This window comes from Pholis gunnellus, assembly GCF_910591455.1.
Source record: "Pholis gunnellus genome assembly, chromosome: 7".
Lineage (NCBI taxonomy): Eukaryota > Metazoa > Chordata > Actinopteri > Perciformes > Pholidae > Pholis > Pholis gunnellus.
Window position 1 is genome coordinate 7,916,164 of NC_136533.1, and position 25,546 is coordinate 7,941,709.

General features: G+C 42.8%; 2 protein-coding genes across 3 annotated transcripts in view; one reads left to right on the top strand and one right to left on the bottom strand.

Annotated features, from left to right (window-relative positions):
• The window catches only part of tmem117 (transmembrane protein 117), a 39,927-nt gene that overhangs the window by 14,103 nt on the left and 278 nt on the right, over positions 1 to 25,546 (bottom strand). The window contains exons 1-3 of one of the 2 annotated variants that reach the window (XM_079163599.1): positions 24,560 to 24,765; positions 23,785 to 24,092; positions 8,897 to 9,029 (exon numbers count right to left, since the gene is read on the bottom strand). In XM_079163599.1, the coding sequence (XP_079019725.1) occupies positions 8,897 to 9,029; positions 23,785 to 24,064 (413 nt within the window). In that variant the 5' untranslated portion in view covers positions 24,065 to 24,092; positions 24,560 to 24,765. Of the gene's footprint in view, positions 1 to 8,896; positions 9,030 to 23,784; positions 24,093 to 24,559; positions 24,766 to 25,546 lie in introns of those variants that run through there. The other variant, XM_079163600.1, reaches the window with a different exon arrangement.
• Positions 12,432 to 14,415, top strand: LOC306698554 (P2Y purinoceptor 1-like; the record flags this gene model as incomplete). The annotated part of the gene is made up of 2 exons (XM_079162910.1): positions 12,432 to 12,477; positions 13,415 to 14,415. The coding sequence occupies 2 exons, from the start codon at positions 12,432 to 12,434 to the stop codon at positions 14,413 to 14,415; spliced, it is 1,047 nt and encodes a 348-aa protein (XP_079019036.1).

Sequence of the window (25,546 nt, forward strand, 5' to 3'; positions counted from 1 at the left end):
CTAAAGTCTAAATCTCTTGAGAAGCAATGGAGGGTAATCCTTTTTAAGTTATTAGCTAATGTAGCAGCTTTAATAGGTGTTCATTTTTAATTAATGTTAATTGCTCGTGCCTTTTTCACATTATGTACGAGCCTAGACCTGAGAAGCATAATAAATGCTCATAGGCAACACAACACGGTGATGACTGATTGTGGCAAACCAGTGACCCAAAATGTCAACTACGCGTTGACTGCAATTGTGTGCAAAATACTCTTCCTTGGAAGGAAACATCATAAATCAGATTCTGTCAATGCAGCATGCATTTAACAGATTTGACAGGATTTTATTGACGTCAACGTGCAGTACTGCGGGTGACGTATTGCCTCGCTAGAGCCCGCAAATAAAACAGCCTTGATTGGAATGGCGATTTATATCTGCATTAAGTCAGTTAGACATTCAGCGGCTTGGCACTGCTCCAGTTACCAAGGAGATCCCATTGGGAGTCATTTAGCCGCAGCGAAATACTGATCGATACTTCTGGAAATGCTGTCTGGCACCGCATGCGAGGCTTTAAATCTAAAAAGAAACCTACCCCGCCGCCAACCCCTGCCCTTCTCGCATATTTAATTGAGCAAATGTTACCCCTGTGCTGAAAAAGATGGTTTTATTTTTTTGCAGAGCACCTATGATGAGTTTGGGGACTCTTCGCACTGCATGATCAGAGGCAGAACTCTCTGACTTATTCATGCTAACTGAAAATGTAATGGCCTTTAGAGCCGGATGACCTAATGAGAGAATTCAGTGTAGTGGAACATCAGTACAGTAGCACCATGAATAATCAGCCCCAAAATGGCCCCCGTGGCTTAATCGCAGAGCCAGAGCCAGTGGCGGTGCCAGCACGGCCGGCTCAGCCAGCTCTGACCCCCTGTGGAATGTTATCAGGTTTCCCACACTTGTTCGGACAAAATACTCAAGGACATTTCAATGCCTTTCAAAAGTCTTGTTCCATCACATGCAAGAAATTACAATTTTGCGCTACAGAGGGCAGAGAGTTGTGGAGTTACGAGTTTGGACATTACCCCTGTGTGACATTAACATGAAAAAGGCCATTTAAAAGTGGTCATCTGCAGGATCATTGCGTTTTTTATCTTTGCTTTAATTATCTCAAGTGCTTAGAAATCATCGTCATGGTTATGAGATTGATTGGTTAGAGATCTGTCTTTGTATTTTACTTTGACTAGTGCTAGTACTAGCGTTCGCAAGCTTGCAGCTTTCTCCAGAACCACATTATGCAAACCTCAAGAGCAAAACACCTCCCATGTCGTAGTTGCATTGCGCTCCATTTGGGTACAAAGGCTCACACAAACATCGAGACAGAGAGCGAGACGCAGCCAGTAAGAACAGTTAATATGGTAGCGAGCGACAGAGAGCGGGCTGTAGCCAGCATGCTGTTAGGTAGTGCAACAGCTAACAGCATGCCGTCTCAATACCCTGTGTTCATAACGCACGACTAATAAATATGTCCTGACGATCTCAAGAGCTCGCTCTGCATGTCCTTGAGTTCTCAGCAATACAACTGCCAAGTGTGAAGAGGATCAGAAGAGCGGTTGTCGAGAAACTCGAAGGACAGTTTTAGTTTGTGACAGCACTCCTCTTTTCCTAGTCTGTTTTGCTAATACTGCACATGTTTGTATTATAATTCTTCCATCTATATTCACTCCATTCAAATGGGTCTCCTGCTGCGCACCAGATTGTTTTTTTTAAATAATTATGTATCAGTTGAATATTGTTTTATATTAGGTTTTGATAGACTGGGCAGTAATTCAGTGTTATTATGTTGGAGCATGCTGTTATAGTCACAGCTTTTTAATAAGGTGCAACAAAGTGCGGCTGTAACTAATGATTATTTTCGGTATCAATTAAGTTGGTTCATTGGGAAATGGTGGGAAAAAAAAGCCCAAATGCAATTTCCCAAAGCAAATAGTGATGTCTTGAAATCATTTTAACAGACCATCAGTCCAAACCCCCAAAGATATTCAATTCAGGGATGCAGCTAAAGATTATTTTTATGATTGAAAAAGGTGGTAGAAATCGCTTGTTTTGTCTGATTTACAGTCCCAAACCCCAAAATAATCAGTTTAATAGAACATATGACACAGAAAAAGTTCCCCGCATGCACCATGTTTTGCCGTTTTTACTTAAAGGGTGACTGAAATGGTTACTTGGTCATCAAAATAACTGGCAATATATTTTCAGTTTATTGACTAATTGATTCATTATTGACCAATTCTTCCGGCTCTTATACAATGTTATAAATCATATTTTACATGCCAATGTCTGGAATTTTAACTTAAACAGTTATCAAACTTGTTTGCTATTGATTTGTTTTTTGATATATTATACATCATACATTGTGCAGTAGATCCTCTGTACATGTGTAAGTACTCTGGGTGCATGAAACCATGCAGTTTCACCGTGACAGAGGACTCTTACATTGGCCATGTAAAGAAGTTTTGAATACATAAACATATGAACGCATTTCCCCAACAGTTAACCTGCAGCACAGTGCCAAAAACACTTTGCTTTGCAATAAACCAAACACTTTCTAATATTTCATATATTCATTAATTCAAAGAAAAAAAAGTTTATGGTTTAATTTTATTTGTTTAATCAAATTCTCATCCCAAGGTTTACCAAGGCCCATGGGAGTCTTGTTGATTAAGCTTATAAAACAGCATGCTGAGAGAACTTTCCGTACTCGGAGTCGTCAATACTCTGAGTTCCATTTGTATTTTCTTTGCACCGGATGTATAGGCCTTCATGCAGGGTTGTATAATCTTGTTTTCTCTGTCGGCCAGCCAGTGATTTAGAGACCGTGGAAACTAAGTGACCTCTTCTGCCCTGTAAAGGCTGGACTCATTTAGAACATTAAATTGCGACCTTGACTGGCTCCACATTGAAATGCATTGCCTGCACAACAACGTCATATTTACAGTATAACACTGAGCAGCATTAGTTACCGGGGCGCATAAAGCTGTCAATACACACTCTTTTCACTATCACTACAGCATCTCTCAAGGCAACTCAGTGCTTCAATCTCAATTCATCACTCAGCACAGAATGATCCCACGTATTGTATTATACTGGCTGCAGATTGAGTCCTTTAGTCCTTATCCTTCCCCTAGCTCAGGAGGAGGAGTGAATGCCATCGGGCAACATCCTGGACAGCCCTGTCTCAGGCCCTCCAGTCCCCCTATGAGCTTTGGATTAGGACAGAAGGGTCCAAAACCAGGTCTGCCTGTACCTTTACATTGATTTACAAGCAGACTAGTAACCTGCGTCAAATTAAACGACACAATAAGTCATTTTAGAACAATACAGAGAGCAGTCTTCTGACCCTTCACACCCTGACACTCCTATCAGGACATTATTTATCTGTGTCTTTAAAAACTGTCACAAATCACTGTTGCAAAAATAAATCTGTTTTATGATGCGACGCTATTTTCAAGGTTTGGTTTAGGCACAGAAATTACTTGGTTGAGTTTAGGGAAACATCACGGTTTGGGTGATTTTTGTAGGACTTAGTTCAGGTTAGGGGTCCTTAGAGGTTATTATAAACCAACATTGATTGACTGTAGGAAACAGGAAATGAAAAGCAGTCCCCTGAGATAGTAGGCATTTTGTCAACCCATCCATTGACCTCGACCTCCTTCCTCTGCAGAATTTGCCGCTCTATGATCACGTCACCTGATGTCCTCCTTATACCGACGGACAAGAGTCATTATTATCTATCTTCAGCCTGCTGGTCATGTGTTGCAAATGTAAACACCATATTCTTGTTCCAAAAATCTGAAAATACTAAGTGGAGAACAGGTTCTTTGCTAAATCCGAGACATGAAGCAGGTAGTCCGTGAAGAAAAGAAAAATATAATTACCAATGCAATGTCTACATGCTGAAATATCAGTACGATTCTGAAGGTTAGAAGGAGGAATCAAAGCAAAAGTCAAAGACAAGCCAGCACTGATCAGAAACCTGGATGATATTAGAATCGTGTAAACTGGGACATGAACATACGTTTCTCTAGGTTTCATTTAAACAATCTGAACATGATCATTGAAAAAGCTACCTTAAATATTGTTGTCACTAGCAGAAACCCCATTGTGTATTAAATTATATTTTTTGTTGAGAAGTAGAACGTTTTCGTAATTCTTTCAAAATTTCAACATTAACATGTAAATTCCAGCATTTTAGACAGCTGGTAAGAAAATGTGAAGCTTTGAAAGACTGGGATGTTATCAGGTACTAGTAGTGCTGAAACACAATGTAGACATAAAAAGACTGACTGTGGTATTACACACAAGCACGAACACATGCATGGACCATCCATCTGTCCTGCCACAGCACTGCGCCCCACCTTCCATCTACACATACGCACACGCTTACATTCATCTATAATGTAATACATATCGTATATTCCCGGTGGACGCACACCGCCGTCAAGGTTGTGATGTTTATTGTTTACAATGTGGCCGTTTCTCTTTATGTGACAGTGAGGTACGAGGGGGACAACTGGGCTGCAGCCACAGCTGATGCTCCTCCCCTCTGTCCCAGAAAACAGCAGGATAATGAAATCAGAGAGGAAATGACCGACTTCACCGCTCCATCTAGCACACAGTCTGTTTCAGAGGTATTCTGAGAGCCGAGAAAATGAGTTTGATGGAAACGCTTTACACTCTACTAAATACTCGATAAATAAGAAATGAGTCATTTTCAAGACACCAACGTAATGTGCATGTGTAGGAGTGTGAACGGCCGCAGTAGATATGCTTAGAAAGTAGGTGTGGGTGTGTGAAAGTATGAGAGTGGCAGAGTGACGAAGGCCAGGAAAGATCAATGAATCCAAACCGCAGGATATTTCCTGCGTTTTAAATACAGCCACAGGTTTCTATATTAAGTCTTAATAATGAAAGCTGTTTCTGACAAGGTACCGCATGGCATATTTGTGTTGTCCCAAATATTATGACAAGCAAAGCAGTTCAGTTAAACACGGACATTCTTAAAAATTATTTCATTATGGCTGCAGCTAATGATTATTTCTGGTATAGATTAATCTAACAGTTATTGATGAAACAGAAATGCTACCAAACTAAATATCCTTTGTTTTATGTGATTGTCCAAAAGCCAAAAACCTTCAATTTTCTTTAACAAAAAAAAGAAGAAAAACGAGAAATGTCACAATTGAGTGGCATAAACCAGAGAATGTGGGACACATTTGCTTGAAAAAAAAAAAAAAAATATATATATATATATATATATATATATATATTTTGTTTAATTCAAATCCGAATCCCTTTCGACCCCCTTTCGATACATTTCTGCATTAACTAAAAGCCAGATCATAAAACCCGTTGTTGAAAAAAGCTGGCAGCAACAAGTCCCATGTGTGATTGCATGCAACAGGAGGCCTCAACATACCACGACGTGCCATTTATTCAGCCTTTTAAATCTACTTGTCCGTGGTATTACCCCAGCTTAGTGCCAGACAAGCAAACAGACAGACGAGGGGGACTAGCATGCACTCAGCACAAAGGATCATGGTAAACAAAGTAAACAAATGCCCGCATATGATGGGGTCTAATCCCACTTAGGGTATCACTGTAGTCAAATGCCACATCCATCCATCCCTCCCTGCTCCTCATCACAGATATCCACCAGCTGCAACCCTCCCCCCACCCTTTGCTCAGCTCACCCCTCTTCCTCCCCCTATCCTGACCCCCATCCATCTCTCCCCTTACTGGGTAACAAACAGGAGAGGTATGGAAGTCATTTTACAGCTTTATTGTCCCACTCCAGCTCAACAAACTCCCTCCCTCCCTCCTTACTTCCACCTTCACGTGCTTTACCTCCCCCTTTCTCTAAATTAGTCATGATTAATGTGTACACCACGCATTGGGCCGTCTTAATTAAATAACACCATCTAATTAGAGGGCGATTTCGGCTGGTAATGGCGCCGTAAGATGGCGGAATGGGATTTTGCGGCGTGACAAAACATTCATGAAGTCCGTCAAACTCCCTGGGCGGTCACACTCCCCTGGTTTCAGACAAACAGCCCCCCTCCTAATCTGACAGTTACATTAAAATGCAAATAGCCCAGATGTGAGGGTTTGGTAACAAGTGAGGCTTACAGCTCCCAGGGTGCCACAATGGAGCGGCTTTCTTCCCCCCCCCCCCCTGATATGACATAAGCCAGGTAACAGGTTGATAGCTGTTGACCTAGAAGAGGCTGTTTAAATATTGGCACTGTTGGACATGTGTAAGATTACGCAGTCTGGAAATCTCTTGGAGCCGAGAGACATAACGGCTCTGATGAATCCAATTTACATGAATAAATACTTGTCATCCCGAAAAGATATACAATCCCTTATCAGTGATTGTTTACAGTCCTGATAGCGCGGTTTTTGTGGACGTATCGCTCGTTTTAATTAAATCAAGCTCAAGACGGACTGAAAGGTCGAAGAAAATTAAAGCATATTAATGAGCGAAGGGCACGGGCGGCACACAGCATCAGGTCAGGGAGACAGACGCTAACGCCCCCCCCCCCCCGCCCTTCCCTTCCCCCTCCGACCTCGCCACACACACAAACTCACACAAGCACACTCGTCGCACACATGCATGTCCCAGCTAACTTGAGCAAGGTGCGAGACGTGAACAATATGTGGGACGCCCTGTCTAGCCAGCAGAAGAGCATCCCCTGCAGCGCACCATCATGGCTAGATGTCAAAGCCAGCTATTCCAAAATACCTACCCTTTAAAAACCCTCAGCAGTAATAATACCTCACAGTGGCTTGTTCTTTTGGTACAAATAAAAAGGAAAACCACCATTCACTCCCACAGAGGGGCCGCTGCAGTCACAAAGGGATATTGTACTTTCCCTTTTGTGCTGTGGCTAAAGAGAAAACTACAACATCCTTGCTGTGGGGGTGAGGGATTGGTTGGAGTAGTGAAGGGAGCGATGCAAATAGGCTTTGGACATGGATCAAAAGACTTAAGTTTCACTGCATCATCGGGGCTGGACCACGTCTCCCGCTCCCCCTTTCCCCAGGACTCCCATCCTCTCAGAACCCCCCCCCCCACACACTCCCTCCTTTTCCGCTCACTCTGCTGCATTCATGCTATCGCAGCCGGGAGACCGTCTTCCGAGGGGCATCCTGGCAGAGTGTGAACATTGCTCTTACATGTCGGTCTTGAACAGAGATGTGAACACTAATGGTCTTTGGCAGGGCCCGGGTCCTCAGTGGACACGCTGCTGGAGCAGAAAGAAAACAAGCCGGAGAAGCGGGACAGGAGGAGAGGAGGTGGGGAAGGGGGGGGGGGGGGGGGGGTTTGGGACAAGTGCAGAAAAAGACCAGGTGCCTTGGCAGCGGCGGGCTCACTCGCTTTACAACAGCACCATCTGTCTTTGTGGGGAGAGCCTTACATTGTTGGATAACTGATGTCTGCTGCTCAACACGCATCCGGAGCAATGGGTGGGTTTTAGTGTCGTGTCAGCCAGTTTAATTGTTTAATAGGCTGTTATGGTTGCTACTTTTTATATCTGGACGAAGTGATGCGGCTAATATGAGCAGAGTGACTTGCACATGTTAGATGGACATCAATTATATATCACATTATAAATTATTTACTTTCATCTCTCAAAATGCCTGAGTGACTCATTATTTTTTTCCTGAAGTATTATCCGAATGTCATCGAGTGAAAGACTCCGAACGGCAAAGAGATGCACCGACGGACTCTAAAGGGCCCCTTTTCCTCGGCATTTCAAGGCAGAAATGAGAGGCAGTAAAAAGGAATCCTCTTTGTGTCAGAGGCACTCAGCGCGCCTGCAAATGTAACTTTTCCCTGAGCAAGCAACATTCATCGTCTCAGCGGTCCTGCACCTCTCTGCTCAGCCGCTCGCTTCCCTTTTTCGCCGGCCAACCGGAGAGACGGGACAAGATGGATGCCGGTGTCACCGCGCTGGCCGGAGTGACAGATGGGCTGATTATACGAACGCATCCCTCTGGCCGTTGAAAAACACAACAACTTGCCTGCAAGCTAATAGCCTTCATCTGCCTGCACCGTATGGATAGTTGATGTGTGTTGTTAATATGTAAAAAAAAAAAAAAAGCAGCACTGTATGGACAGATCCCATTACAGCCATGGCCTCCCTCTTGACAGCTTGTACCGGAATAGACACCTGCCACACAGTCTTTTACAACCCCCCCCCCCCCGCCCCCCCAAACACACAAAAAGGTAAATCACCTCGTGGCCACCTCGTGTCTGGCTGGCTGGCTTCAAGGGCATGTTTTCCTACCTCTAGACGGACACATTGCAAATGCATAAACGGATTCCTGTCACTGGCTTGATGTGTGGGTGTGTGCCAGGCTCTGCAGTGCGCAGTAGCTTCTCAGCAGGTAAGCAAAAAATCAAGGCATTATCCAAGACAGACATGGAAAACACACCTTGGTTTTTGGCCAAAGATGTGTAAAAAAAAAAAAAAAAAAAAAAAAAAAGATCATGGGAGAATAAGTGTGGGTGCTGAAGGTGTTCTTTCAGGATTAACCACCCTCCTTTTGCCTGCGCCTACCTGTGATTTAAAGTCCGGGCTGATTAATCATACTGCCATTGAGTCTCTGTTCAGGCGCGACGTTTAGATCAATCACGCCCGCCGGAGGGGAGCGTACAGTGGCTCTTACAAATGGGAAGCAGAGAATGAGGAAAAAGGGGCAGAGAGAGAGAGAGAGAGAGAGAGAGAGAGAGAGAGAGAGAGAGAGAGAGAGAGAGAGAGAGAGAGAGAGAGAGAGAGAGAGAGAGAGAGAGAGAGAGAGAGAGAGAGAGAGCAAGCGAGAGAAAGAGAGAGCGAGAGATTGAATGGCTTACTCCATGCTCCCAGCCATCAGCAGGAAAAGGTTGTAGATGTGTGAGAAGATGAAGAGGAAGAGGATGGCGCTGAAGAACATGGTCATCCAGGAGCCATGATCCTCGCGGAACATTTTCAGGCGCAGGTATCGACCTAAAGGGGGCATGACAAGGACACTGCTGTCAGTGGGGGGGGGTTCAAACAGCACGTCAACCTGCTAACATGTGCGGCCATGAAAATGAAGATGAAAGTAAATAAATTAGTCACACAGATCAATAACGTCCCCCTCTCTGTCAGACAACGTGCCCTTTTTTTAGCGCTGAAATTAAGATGAAAGACCACTTCGGGGGTGTCACGTCCACGGCCTTGAAGTAATTGTTTCATCCTGACCAATTTCAACTGTCACCATTTCATCAGCAACCACACAACAGAAAATATCATTTCATGCATCTGTTGGACATGTCGCCAGTGGATTGATGCTCGCCCGTGTCTCGTGATGAGAGTTCTGCATGATTAGAGAAATTATTCAAACAATTGTGACCCGTGGTGTTTTGTTTTAATACAACCCTGGCTCGCAATCAAATGATTGAGATACGTTTCTCCGGCAGAGCATGAGATTGAGTCAGGTATGCAGGCCTCTGCACAGAAAGCATAATCCCACGAGCTTGTCTTCTGGCGGCGGCAGCGCTCAGCACTACTCGTGAACAAGGTTTTTCCCTTATACGACTTTTAGCTTCTTGTTGTACCTTGAAAAGACTACAGTGGCTGCTTATAGCTCCTCCGTGGCCGGCTATGAATATAATGACGGACTAATCGTTATTTTGGTCGCCCCTAATGACAAACAGAAACATATTTATAGCTTTAATTCAAGGACATGTTGTTTCTGGTCAGAGTGGCATTATGAAAAAGCATTACATAAGCAAAGTATAAATTACTGCGAGATCTGAATAATAGCATGTGTGATGCAATTAGGGGTGCATAATGTAATAGTCCTTGATCTACCTCCCACACTGCTCGTGTAACAGAAGCAATCCACTTTGTACATTTAGGGTGTTTGTTACTGCCACCATCACTCAGACCTGGGTCAAGTAGGATTTGCAAATTAAAGGACTGCTACCACCTGCAAGTTGAGGGTTACGTAACTGACTTTTGGGTTGCTAGCTTGTCTGCTGGTACTGTAGAAGAAAGGAACCAGTGGAAATGTCTTGGACAGCAAAGAGAACTCGACTTACTCAACTTGTTACATATTCTTTCATTTATATTACACTCATACAAATTGTGATTTGAACAATGCAGAAATTTAAAAAACAACAACATAAAAACTGAATTTATGTGAGAAATGTATGACAGTACATCCATTATGAATAATCATGCAAACAACACTTGGTTGATCAGAATTTGAAAACCGCATTAAAAAGGTCCCCTATACATATTCTTTCCATGTCTTAGAGTTCTATCATCGTTTGTCGCAGAAATAAAATAAGATTTAGAGGGCTACACCTGCTATATAACTGTACTGGATACATATTTAATCAGGATTTAGGGAAATATAAGTATCTACTCCCTAATATGAACAGTCCTCATACAGTGAACACACACACACACACACACACACACACACACTTTGAGGCTTTCCCTCTGCTGTGATCTGGTGCCATCTTCCCAGGAACAACTCTTTGTTGTTTCTCTCCTCCAGCTCAGTCAGCATCCCTTTGAGTTACAGCTCCTCTGAGAACTCATTGTGTTTGTCTCCACAAACGCACACGCGCACACACACACACACACACACACACAGCAAAGCAGAATGCTCCATTTATTTTCCCATTACAACCTGGCTGGTTCACTCTCCAATAGTTTTACATGCTGTTCTATCTCAGCTTGCTCGCACAAAAACAAAGATGTTGATATTTCTATGGAGATGAGGATCTCTGTTGAGTTAAAGTGCAGTTATAATGAACGGACCTCCTGTTGTAGGTTCAAATATATTATGCAGACTGGGCCGTTACATCTTCGCGAACAACAGATGTGCAGAGATAGTTTTAACTTTGGTCGGTTATTGATTGTTAAGCTTTACAGAAGGGAATATTAACTTTCATATTCTCTTAATAACACTAGTCAACCGTACATTTTGAGGGTGTTTTAAGCAGACGCAAGGTGGCTTAGTGCGAGGCCACACCATACGTCTTGCTCTGTGGTATTTCAGGGCTCATCACAGATGCATAATTGAATTGACTTGCATGGGTAAACTTAATTGCCTCAAGTGCCAATGAGCCCTGGCTTAGATGTAGGAGCACAGTGTGTATCGGCAGATCAGACTTTTAAAGTAGCACGCCGCGCCAGCGAGCACAGCCGCCCTCTCGCAGCCTGCATGGGCAGGATTTAACTAGCGGGGTGATTCAAGACGATTCAGCCAAGCCGCTTGAGTCACTGCACCTCCCGACAGTGGAGGAGCCCCGATAAGGTGTGATTCACGAGCGCTGCCTGCTGCGAGGCTCAGCCCGGCAGGGGACGACAACAACACACATTGACAAGGCAGCCACACACAAACACAGGCCCACACACACAGACACACACACACACACACACATGGAAAAAAAAACAAAAAACTGTGAGGGACACATGTTTTATCTGTTTCTTACTTTCACTCACCCACACTGCAAACACACCCACTGACATGGACCACGCTGCTGTACTACTCAAAATAATGCAATTACAGTTTGAATCCTTTTGACGGTATTTACAGAATCATTCCTCTGAAGCTATTTATAGCGCGGTCTTTGGGATGAGATCATATCTACTTCGAAAGTTGTTTTCCCGATTGAAAATCAAACATGTAGCTGTGTCTCCATCTAGTGGTGATAAACGGACACGCGCCACAGAGCTGACTGGCAGATGTAGAGATTAAGCAGTCAACATACTGTGTCCTACTTTTTTGGGGGGAAGTGTCCAATACAATCTTAGTCGTTGGGAAGACAGCATTAGACCATTTGAGAGGAACCACTGGTGTCAGTTGAACATCTGTGTCTGAATTCAGTGCCAGGATTAGCATTTGTGGAAAAACAAATCCAGTGTTAATTATTTCCAATGATGTAAATGAAGCCTACTTTACAGCCTCAACGGCCCATTTCTGTTGATACTAATGAACACACTCAGCACAATGCTGCCATTTTAGTATAAACCGCCGTTCACAATACCTTCAAAATAACAACGAATTAACCAATGATAAGAAACCCTAACAGAAATGACTTCAAACTGCGTGTTGTTCGGTCCGGATACATTGCAGTGGGTGGCAGAAGAGTATCCCGACATTAGTCTACACTCTATAGTTTAGGCTAAGCAGCGACCAGCAGTTAAACACCTGCACCGGCGCACACAGACAAGCAATTACTGACTGTAGCGTACATGTTTTAACAGTGATTTCCTGTAACACACACACACACACACACACACACGTACGTAGGAGAGTGCAGCAACAGCTCGTGACAGATGAGAAGCACACAGCTGGTGGAGGAGGAGTGAAGGCGACCCGAGATGTGATCACCGTCTCCATTCATCATGATACGGCTCCTCAACAGCAACAAGTCGGACACGGCTAAAGGAGGTAACCATTCACTAACAACATTCTAGATAAAAAAAGATGTTTTCAACTTTCCAAATAATGTATGATACAATAACTAACTAAAATAAAATTGATTATTTTTCTAATTGTCATTTTTATTTAAATTTCAATGTCAATACTGTCTACATTACACTTCCTAAAGTGATGACTTGCTGTGTAGTATGATGATTAAAAAAGTCACAACTTCATCCTCACAAAATAAGATATTAAAAATGTGCCATTTCTGTCATGATCTAGGTTGAAATGTGCAAAAAGTTAATTGTTGCCATCTGCTTATTTGAAAAAGGTGGATTTACTATCTGACATATTGGCAATATATCAACAGGCCCCAGGTTTCATTGTTGGCCGCAGACAGTCAAGCACTGGCTTCCTGGTGACGCTCTGAGACTATGGAGACAGTACCGTAAATAAGAAAGGGCCCTTGGAGAGAGTGGGTGACACATCTTACTTAAAGTACTGTCTGAGAACAGGGCTTACTGGCAGAGTCAATAAAACAGAGGGAGACCTACATTATTGTGGAAGTTATTAAAATCTTGAAAACAAAACAAAAACATCTAAAATGAGTATGCCTTATAGAACAGAATGGCCACTGTGTTTTATAGAACTACAAAGAAGTTAGATGGTGTAATAGCATTATGTTTTACACAGCTTGCTTTTACAGAAATTAGCATATTGGCCTTCATTTGGTGAGATAACTAGATTTATGCGTTAGGGTTCAAATATTGTGGTTATGAGAAATAAACACTTTATTAATGTCAGGTAAGATTGTGGTGAAGGTTTTATAAAAACATAAATAATAATTGCACCTCTGGGGCGCACGGCAAACTGCTAAAATGCTGGCCTACTCTTTTACTTCTCAAAACATGGTAAGATATGAACAATAATAGGGACAAATCTGTCTCCTGTCCTTGAATCCCAGAGGTGCTTCTGCAGTTCCTGAACCAGTCAACAGTATTCTGCGGCCAGTTTGAGAACGGCCAGTGGCATTGCTACATCCTGCTGCTTCTCTTCTCTTTTGCCCTTCCCGTGGGCATCCTGGGAAACGTCGCGGCTATTATCAACTACTCCTGCTTCAGGAAGACCTCGAGCACCAGCGATCTTTTCCTGCTGAACCTGGCCCTGTGCGACTCGGCCTGGATTCTCACCCTCCCCTTCAGCCTCTACTTCACCGTCCAGAGGCCCTACCTCAAAGACGTGCAGATCTTCTGCCAATTCAAGAAGATCTCCTTCAACATCAACATATACGGCAGCGTCCTCTTCCTCACGCTGATCAGTTTCGATCGCTATGTCGGGACGGTGCACCCGATCAGCTCTCTCCGCTGGTGGGACGTGGGCAAAGCCAAGCTGTGCTCGGTCTGCGCATGGGTCGCCGTGATCCTGAGCTCCATACCGGACCTATTCCTGTCTTTTGCTGTTCAGCGACCAGAATACATCACCGTTTGTATGGACCACATCCAGGGCCCTTTTATCTACGTCAAGACGATCACCATCATCCGGACAATAGGAGGCTTCCTGCTACCGTTCAGCGTCATGCTGGCTTTTTACATAAAGACGGTTCAGGTTTTGAGGCGCCTCCCAAGGGTTACGAGGCACAGAGGAGCCTCGCGGGCAGCAGGGAAGCCTCTGCGGCTCATCACCGCTGCCATACTCGTTTTTGTGGTTTCCTTCGTGCCGTACCACGTCATGATCGTCACCCTGGTGTTCATGAGGATCAATAACCAAGTCACACCATCCAACACCAACGTCCTCTACGCCTCCTATGAGTTCTTTGAGGCCATGTGCAGTGTGAGCAGCTGCCTGGACCCGGTGCTCTATATTGTGGCTAGTGAGCAGTTCCAGAGGAAGCTGCTGGCCTTGAAAGGAGGCCGATACAGGAGGCTGTGCTGCAGAGCCAGCAGGAGGGTTGGGGTGATCGAGTGACCGAGTCGACCCCACGCATGACCATTTTGGCTAGTTACCTTATTACTGTTACACATGTGCCAGTGGCAGACGGTAATCATACAATTGTCATGGCATAGAGAACAGAAACTGATAAATAATCAGATACAATCTGGGTTAAACCTCATCATGGCAGGTTTTGCATTAGAAATATGTTTCAAATGTATTGGACTTGATGACATGAAGTGTTCTCATCTTCATATGTGCTTTACCTCCTTAAATCATCATCTGTGGTCTGATTGATAGATATTGTCAAAAGACATTAACAAACGTACCGTTGCCACTAACTGTTATCCTGCTGATTATTTTCTTGACTCATGGTTTTGTCAGTATAATGTCAAAAATATTATCAAAACAAAAGAATTCAATCTATGAAGATATAAAACAGAGAAAAGTATCAAATCTGGCGTCAGTGAATGAATGTTTGCCATTTCTTCGGTTGATGAATGACAGAAATGATTTGCAGATTGTCAAAAACTATTTTCACATTCATTTTCTGTTGTCTGTCGATTAATGGACGAATCATTTCAGCTCTGCACACAAGTTTAGTGTGTGTTAAAAAAGTTGTTAAATGTACCGATTTGCTCAATCCCATACAGACAGGTAACAAATTAAAGGGCTCATTTAAATGAATGGATGCAGATGCTTCCATACAGGGCAAAACAACAAACACCTAATTCTTTCCTTTCCTTTGTCACCGATCTGCACCTGCATCATAACAAGAAAGCAAAGGTGGATGAATACATCGCCCTGTAATACATTTGTATAGGTGGTGGGATCAACTCCTGTTATAGTCTTTATCAAAACAAATCTATGAAAAACACCAAAACCTCCTCCTCTTCAAATATTTGGACTGTTGTGAAGTAAAGTGGAAAATGTGATCAGAATGAACGATGAACGCAGTAAACACTTGAAAAACCAAAACATGGCTCATGTTTGGACAAACAGTAAGTGATAGCATCATATCCACATTGATTCCTGAACTAAAGATGGCGCGGTCCTTGGATCTCAATCACCGCTCTTTGTATTATAGTCGAGCGCGGCGCCGCTGTTTTATCAGTGTGTGCTTTCATCTATTTTAGGTTTCGGTACGCGTCTCTTCTGTGCCCTGTTTCGATTTGAAGCATCAGAACAACAATCCTGCCCTCCTTAGGGATCCTAATGAACATCCTCCCTCAAACACAAACCCGGAGTGCAGAGAGCCTCGGCACTGCCTGGATCTTAGCATGTACACACACTATAAAGCATCCCCATTCATCACACTTTCACTGGGCCGCGGCATCGCAGGGGGGTTGGGGAATAGCCATGACTACGGCCACTAGCGACCCCAGAGCTCTTACTCCTCTGTAACTAAGTGTCTGGATAATAAATCTGAGCTGGGAAATGACAACAGAGCTCCCTCTCCGCAGGGAGACTGCAGCGAGTGGAGTGGAGACACAGAGAGCCGGCTACTGGGCCACTGTACCAGAGAAGCTGCTCCTGTAAAGAGGCCGGTTTGATCAGTTAATTTGGTTATTTATGGCTTGGCTGCAGACCGAAAGGAGTCATTCATTTCAGGTAAATAAGCAATTTCCTTCTGGCTGGATTCTTTTGTTTGGCAGTTCTCGTCATTATTGCTCTGAGTCACTGCCTCCCTGTTTGCTATGCAAACACCTTTGTGATTTATCCGTTACTGCAAGCACATGGAAATCAAGTTCACGCCACAGGTGCAGCATATTAATAATGTCTTTGTGACAGTGAATGAAGAATCTTGACGGTTTATGAATTACTACAATATATTATTTGGGGGGAAAAATGTAAATGTTTGTTATTTTGAAATTGAATCTCATTTTGGTGATTTGTGTTGAACTACACAAGATAAGAACTAAACTGCACTTCAACATTAATTCAGATTTTGGCCACACAATACTGACATATTATCGTCGTTTAAAGTAGATATTGTGAACGTGTTGGCAAACATTTGTTATACTCATCCATCAGACAGGGAGCAACAATAGCATTCATTGAGAGTCATGAGAAACTTTAAACACCAAGCAGTTAGCTGAAAGATGTGTTTTTTTCCCATTGCTAATATAAAAACGTTGATGAGAGCAGCTTTAGTTCTTAACTTAATTTTCACAATTCTACTGTTTGTGCAAATAGCATTAGACAACAAATATCACCTGGTAGGAATGTCTACTGTATAGTTTGGATTTCCAGACAAAAATACAACCGCACGCTGTACCGACATCTTCAAAGACGTCAACATCCAGGAGACAGCAGCCTCACATAAGACAGGAGTATAAATTCAAGCTGCAGGAGCACTGCAGTGCTCCGTCACTATTAATAGTCATGAGGCTGATAAATATAACTGCAGAACAGCTGTATATATATATATATCAGGCCGGGTCACATTGCTATTTGCGTATTACTTGGCGATGCACTGTACAGATGCAGAATCAAGAATATACCTCAATTTGGTGCATAAAAAATGAGCCATGTCAATCAACAGAAAATGTATCTGAAACTATTGATACATTATTGATCATTAAAGACATCTATGAAAGGAACATTACAAACCTCAGCAGAATAATTGATAATAATTGTAGTCCACCATATGTGACAAAATGTAAAACATGATTAATGTCTGGAAATGTGTGAGTTATGTTTGTGTGAACTAATTAAAACATGGATTAAAATGTCTTTTAACTTCAGTATGATGTATTTCTGAAATGATATTCAATATTGTTAAATATTTATGAGTTACTTTTGAAAGAAAAGTAACGTCACGATTATTGGCACCCTAGACATTTTTGCATAAACGGTACAACATCGTGTAGTCTATAAAATGTCAGATAAAAGTTAACAGTGTACCTCACAGTTTCCTAAAGCCCACGGTGACGTCCATAAAATGTGTTTCGTCTCTTAAACCAGAACATATTTAATTTGCATCGGTATAAAACAGAGACGCTGAAACTGGCAAATGTTTGTCATTATCATTATCATAATCCTTGTTGAATAACTTCCTGATGACAAATTAAAAGACTAATTGTTTTGACAGCATTATGAATAGACGGACATTAATTCACTCTCAACAGCAACACACACATACAAAGCATACAGCCCCCCCCCCCCCCCCCCCCCCCCCTCTACACTCGCACACTCACTGAACTTTGACCCGCAGCCACACAGTGCCGTACATAAGCCATGTCAGCCTTTGCGTGGCACAGTAATAACATATGACAGAACCCAGATGGCATCCTGCAGGCTACACTCATCAAGATCAGGGACGAGGGGCCCTCCAAAAACAGAGCAACCAATGACAGATCTCACACTCTTTAAACACACACACAGAGCTCAGCAGAGCATCCGACGGTGTTAACGGCTCCGTGTTCAACGGAAGCAGGTCTTTCTCACATTACCGTCACCGTTTCTTGTGCTGTTCACGCCATTCTGGCGCCTTAAATGACTCCTCCGCGTAGAGATGAGCGGTCAGCGTTTGATTGAATGTAAGTGTCTGTAATAAGATGCAAAGGAGGGACTAATCCGGTTAGGACGGCGCTCCACATGACTCAGAATTACCCTTCAATTTACCTTTTAGAAGCCGCACAGCCTTGGAGAGAGATGTATTAGCATAATGCATTCACCTAAGGACTGAGGCAGCAGGAGAAAGAAATGAGAAGCAGTTTTACTTTTCCAATTATGGAGATGGGCAGTGAGATAGTCATTGACTGTGAGAGTCGGCCCACAATGCAAAGCTTTAGTGCTGTGGTGCTACATGGTGCTGCGTCACTGCAGAGAGACCAAGTCTTGTATGAGACACTAGTTAGAAATATGATGTATAACACTACTTATCTGTTTTATTAAAACTAAATTGTACAAGATTACCATGAAACATTAACATTTACCTTCGCGCGGTGCTCATTTTTACTAAGTGGAGCATGAACGCATCATAATGTAACTCAGTGCAACCGCCGTTGACCGTTGACGTTAGCTGTTAGCGCCGTGATTTAGCCAAGCAGGACGCAGCACAGTCATGCAGCAGCAGTAACTAGCTTTCCTGCCAACTTCAACACAAATGTGTTGTTCACAATGTAGCATTATCAGGGAAACAATAGGGTGCACAAAGGTGTTCAACCACAGGCGTGTACTAGTTGGCATGTTTGCACATGTGCAGTGGCAATCGGGCAGGATGTGCGGATGAGGTAGCGAGCGACACGTGTTGTTCTTGTTCCTGCGTAATGTAAATGAGCTGATAAATTATAAAAATTGATATGGACAACTCTTTTTTTAGATTTTTGTGTGGCAGGCCTACTTTCTTACCTTTGGACAGAGCCAAGCTAGTTGTTTCCTCGTATTTCAGTCTTTAAACTGGTAATAATCTGCTCACATGAATCTCTGAAAGCGAATGAGTGCATTTGCCAAAATGTCAAGTTATTCCTTTAAATTCGTAGGTTGGATATGTTTTCAATGTCAATGGTTTTCATATATTCCATCTGCACATCATTTGACCTGTAGCGCTCTTATTCTGATGTTCTCATGGCTGTTGTCAGTTAAGGTTCAAGCATCCTTTGCTGTCACTTCCAGTAGACTGTGGAGCAGATTGACATCTGCCAATTTAAATCGACTTTTTCCAAGAACGTTTTCAAAATCCATCTCTATGTTGTAGCATTTGAGTCTCAATGAGTGAGAAGTGAATTGTTCACTTGACTTACGGCCTCACTTTTACTTGGTCAAATTAAGCCTAATAACCGTTACTTACTCATCTTCATTTTGTGAGAAGCCAAACGCAGTGTGATTTCCACTAAAAGTGAACAGCAAAGTCTTTGACTATGATCGGCCCAAAGGAGTCTAGTGTGTCTTAACCGAATCCATGGATGAACGCAAACAAACCCCATACAAACCGAAATAGACAGCTCACAAACCCTGTGACCTAAGATTTAATGCAAACGTGTAATGACAGCTAGTCTCCCTCTGGATGACCAGAAGTCACTGGCTACAGCCCACTCCATTAGAGATCACACATAGCCTTGAGTGGCTGAATGGAACAGCATAGGTTGTTCCTTGAACCTCAAATGTAGTCTTAAATCACATAATCTGTCACAAGCTATTCATCATCAAGAGTTTATTCTGCTGAGAACAATACTGTGCACCTCTGCCTTCTCTAAATAGCAACATGACTGAAAAACTGAATAACTGAACATAAGGATTGCAAAGAAACTGTTATGCGACAACTGGATTAAATATGTGTGAGGGATTCTGAAGGGGTAAATCATATATTGTGCCAAATACGGTAAGAAAACACTAAAAGCCGCTAGAGGGGAGGTGGTGCGATTCCCTGTGAAATGTTTTCTAGGCCATTTATAAATGATAGATGATGCAGGCTTCCAAAAACAATGTCTGTCTCCAGAGTTGGGACGAATTGATTTGAAGTTAAGCAGAGCTGCAAACAAAATGAGCGTGAAAATGACTCCAGCTTAATATATATTTGTCAAATGGCATCAGAAAAATCAGACGAACATTTCAAAGTGCCTTTTTTTGCAGGTACTCAAACCTTTGCATGGATCGCGTTTCAAACTGCCGGCCTACATATCACAGTGCAGAAGAGATGGTGCATAGAGATCAGCAGGGCCTTGGTACAGACAGCATGATGTGCAGTAGGTGGGCCATGTGGGCCTGTGTGACAGATCTATAATAGATGATAGTTTTTACAGCGGGCCTGGTGCTGTAGCAGCACAGCTCTTATGCCTTACCTGGGTTGCGATTACATAACTGTTTTACTGAAATGTTGTGCCGGGCACATCCCGCCTCTCAACCGATCTCTCTACCACAGATTCACTTCATCTGTCCCGAGTACAAACACACACACACACACACACGGACCTGTTCCCTCACACGTATATAAAATTGCACTCACACACACACACACACACAAAACATCATCACTCTGTCGCACTTACAAATACACACACCCACACACAGACACACAAACCATCTGTTCGGAGGCTTGTTGGAGTGCATTAGTTGTACCTGGCTGCAGGATGAGCTGCGCTTTTTCTGTCCTCTACACCCTCAAGTCAATGCAAGTGGTTAGACCCTGATCCGGATACACTGGGCTTTAGTGTAAAACCTCACTGAGAGCTACTACACTTCATGTGCTGAAGCACCTACTTTACTATCATGAGTCAACTATATTACAAAAAAAACAAAAAACGTTCACCAAGCTCTACTGGTAACTTGTCATGTAGATAGTTGTGGTTTTATTTTGGGTGTTTTTTAAATTATTGATCTTATAGATTTCTAAACAATAATTTGTCTTTCCATAAACCGAAAAGTTTTCACCTGAACTACTTTCTTCTGAAGAAATATTCTCCTTGAAAAAAATGTTACACCATAAATTATAGAGTAGCTCAGTCATCACCATGATGTTGCTAGATAAGCAGCGCACACTCCTTCCCAAGTCATCACAACACAATGTGGTATTTGTTACATTTAGATGTGCTGGTAAACGGAGGGCAGTATAGCGAGACTAGCTTTGTTCCCCTGCTTCCACTCTCTAGCTTTATATTAACTAATTATCTATTTTATTCTAATTGTCACATATAATAAACAAACATTACATGGAATTTCAACTCTGCATTCAACCAATCCTAAGTATTTTAGGAGCAGTGGGCTTCTGTAAAGCGCCTGGGGAGGAACTTGGGGTTCAGTCTTTTGCTCAAGGACACTTCGACATACGGACAGCAGGAGCCAGGGATTGAACCGTCAACCTTGTGGTTAAAGTGATTGAATCTCAATCTTCCCATCTAACTACAAGCAAGTAAGTGTGTTTCCTGAAATATTGAACCAAACCAAAACTATCTGCATGGATAGATAACACTAGAGGTAAGTGAGATTTAGTTTTGTAAGTTTATATCTACTGACGTCATATATTAGTCTGGCTGGTGACTCCGTTTTTAGGGAACCCAGATTCTCATGACGGTAGCAAGTTAGGTTGTTGTCATGTGAATTTCAATGTGACAATATTTTTTATGGGCCATTAAATTGTGTATCTAAATAAAGATGATATATTGTATTTCAGACCTATTCCAATCAAATTAACTTCTCTATTACAGAAATCTTGAAGGATGTTGTATGTTTGCATCAAGTAATCCAATATGGGCCATCCTGACCCACAGGAACATAGACTCTAAGAAAGGAAACTCTATATTCAATGATTGCAACTTGAGAAAGAACAGCTGCTATTATCAGGCCCACGGTCCTCAAAGCCATTTTCCATTTCCCCTCTTAGTGAGGATTCTGTATTTGCAGAAAGTATCATCATGCACTCTTGGCACTCTTGGCTTTCTATTTATGCTCAGACGATCACTCAGCGTACCCCCCCCCCCCCCCCCTCTCTCTCTGTGCCCTCCAATTATAGTCATTAATGGTTCATCCCAAAGAAATAAGCCAGGGTGGCCAATAATATCCGGGCCTAAGTGAGTTGTGAAGTGACTGGGAAATGAAATGCGTCAGTTCAGAAGGAAGCACTGCGAACTGCTGCAGTTTAAAACAAATGACAAGGCTGATGAAATTGGGAGTCCCAGCCTTATGAGAGGAGAGTGAAATGGAAAGAGTCAAGCTGTCAAGAGAGAAAAAGGCTGGGGCTGTAAGACGAGGTGAGAAAGATGGCAAGAGGTCGAAGAAGAAGAGGTAATGCATCAAGGAGGTGTGAGAGGTGGCAGAAGTGAGCAACAGGAGGGCTGACTCACAGAGGTGATGGATGTTGTGTTGCAGAGGCTCTATCATAGCAGGAAAAGCATGTCTCATAAAAACAGAAAATTATGATGGCTGCATTCCGTTTAGGTGTATCGGAGTCCTGCAAGCGTGCTTGCTCACCGGCATGGCTTACTTATTAAATGGAGCAAAGCCATCGTTGATGTACTGTACTCATCTTTCTGCCGGAGCAGGTGAAGCTAACATCATTCATGATGGCTATATGTTCCGTTTAAGTGTCACTGTCAGCACATGAATGCACAAGGATGCACGATACTGGGACCCTAAAAAACGGACACACCTAAACACCAATATTAAAAGAGAACGCCACCGATTTTACACATACAAGTCTGTTTACAGTTATTGGGGAGTACTGCTGCATACGTGAAAATAACGTTGAATTAAGTCTTTAGTCGCTCCACAGGGAGCTGAGCAACATCTGAAAACTTGCCTCAAGTGACACATTAGCCACTAATAGCGTGATTTTTGGTTTTGACAAGGAAGAAGAATGTGGTGCATAAAAAAGATGATATCTCTGGTTCTGCATTGATTTTTATGCATTTTTTGTAAATATTCTCTTTTAATATGTACTATTTACACTGATTTGTTTCCCCACTGTGACATGTCCAAATGTCTGCCAGTGAAAAACATCTATTGAGTTGTTTTGTATCCTTGTGTGGGATATCAAATAACGTATATTTCATCTATAATTCACTTATTTTATTGTAAGACACAAAGTGGTTTCTCATGTCTAAACCTCCTCTCCTCAAACACAACGGATTAAAAAGTATTGTTGTTGTTGTTGTTTTGTGTTGTTCACTGCAGCCAACAACAGGAGGGGGTGTGAGTAGATGGTGTCTCTTTATAATGAGTTAGAAGCCAAAAAGGTAAAGCACCGCTGATCAGATACAAAAACGGGAATAAAAGTCCTTAAAGTATAAATTCTACTAAGACTTAACGAATATGTTATGCATTTAAATATGCGTAATGCATTGATATATGTACAGTATAATAAATCTATTCAGCAGCAAAATATCACATAAATCTCTTATGTACACTACACTATGTGTCATGTTTTCTAAATATTATAATTATTTATTCTTGCAGTAGCCTCACTTATCTAATACAACCTAGAGCTGAAATGATTAGTGGATTAATCAATTAAGTTATTTCAGGTCATGGAAGCATTTTTTTTGTATTTTTTGAGCAAAAATAACAAACACTTCCCCAATATTTCACAATTTCTGACATTGATAGAGATGAAAAGAAAAGGTTATCATATATATCATAATAATCAAGATTGGACAATGAAAATAAACGTTAGTTGCAGCCCTTCTTGAGCCAGAGAGTAATTAAAAATGAGAGGATTTGCAAATAGTGTTTGACCCAGATCTGATGATTACGGAGAAGAAAGGCAGGATGGGTGTAGGAGCATAGATACAAAGATGACAATTGTCTTTAATTCCATTATTTTTTGGGGGAAAGAAATAGAGTATGAGTGGTAAGTGCTTTTCCCTGGTGAACAGCCACAACAAAAACAACTCAGGAGGAAGGTTCCCTCCCTCAGCTGAGACATTACTCGGCACATTCTGCTGCATTAATGTGCGCGTGACTTACCAAAGAGCCGACGGTGGAATATAAACTTCCCGGCTAACATGCCAGTGATTATGGCCAGTATCCAGCATATCACTTTCAGGCTGTTCCAGCCGAGGCCCGGGTACTTGTTGAACAGGAAGGAGAAGCAGTTGCCCACCACAATCATATGGGCCCCCGTCTGACTGTGAGAGATGGGGTCCTCGGCGAAGACGAGGAAGTTAAAGAAGGTGACGAGGTAGGCCACGATGAGGCGCGACCAAGGGTGCTGGAAATAGTAGCGAAACCGGGCATCTATTTCCATCCTGCTGAGCCCCCCAGCCACACTACACCTGGGAGTCAGACACAGAGAGAGAGAGAGAGAGAGAGAGAGAGAGAGAGAGAGAGAGAGAGAGAGAGAGAGAGAGAAAGTGCTTCTTTCAGTCAGATTACATTACAGTCGAATCAGCAGGGCAGATTAGAGTGAAAACATCCCTCACACTGAGATTAGTGGGAGGAATATAACTGAGGTTTTGTACAGATTGGGATTATGCTAAATTCAGACAACCGCGATCAGCACCAGTGTCAATAATGCACCTACATGGAGATTTCTTTCCTTTTTTTTCGCAGAGAGAAAAAAGGCTTTTTCCCGTCAACGCTAAGATTATCAACCAAACATGACAGAGAGGTCTTGAGGTTCACGTTTCTACCTGAGCTCACAATTCAACAAGGAGCTGAAACCAAGAACGAGAAGTTTGAACTTTAAAGAGACTTAATTCTACATGAGCCAGTAAAACAGGTTGGGGTGTAAGTGTCATACCTGGATCAGGTCGAATCTTGACGCTCTCAGCTGTGAAGCGCGGGCTTTCGAGAGGCTTATCCTCCTCGCAGCCCGTCTGATTTGTGCTCCCCTCAAACAAATATTGTGGCAGCGTTGCGCTGACGCTTTGTCCGGGAACACCTGCCAAGCAGCGGCATCGCTTGAGTAACTTCCCGACAGTTGACCCCTCTGGATTTTTTTTTAAAAGCCAACTACATTCATTCACCCATGAACTCCACTCTGAACTCCCTCGCTGTAACTAACCCACTGTGAATGGACTCAACTTCCCAAAACCTGTCCCCTGCTTTGACGCGGTTTCCTAAAATACCCCGGCATTTGGGATGATGCGACGGCTTCAGAAATAGAGCAGCCAAAAGTGAAACAACCCATGTGGCTATTAAATTTCCCTGGCATCATGTTTGTCTTGTCATTATGTGCCACCTTGGGTTACGCTAAACTAGGGATTCCACTAATAGAGGTGGAATTATGACTTAATCGTCCTGCTAAAATGATGAATTACTTGTCTGTGTTCATCCCATTCTAACCATTAAAGAGGAGTGGTTGTGACAGGGGACCATGCTCCCAGTCTGAGGCCAGCGCCTTCTGGCAGGAGAGTCCCACACGTGCATGGAGAGGGAGTCATCCAGAGCACCCAAAGGACACCCACGAAAACAGGAGGAGAGCATGCAAACGCGACACAGAAAGGACTCATCAACCTGGAATATACATGTATGGCATATGTTAGTGGGCTGTAGCACAGAGAATGATGGGAATGCAATGAAGACATCAGCCATCCTTATCATCCAGCTGCTCATAATACATCCTCTGAACTCCCCGGCTTTCCTATAAACCATAAAAATTACATTTGGACTGATCCAATATAAACAGCCTCTTAAGTGCTGCAGGAAATGCACTGAACGGCCCCGCTATTCGTGCCAGTTCTGTCTATTCCTGAATAGACTACCGTGTTAAGGGCATAAGTCTGTG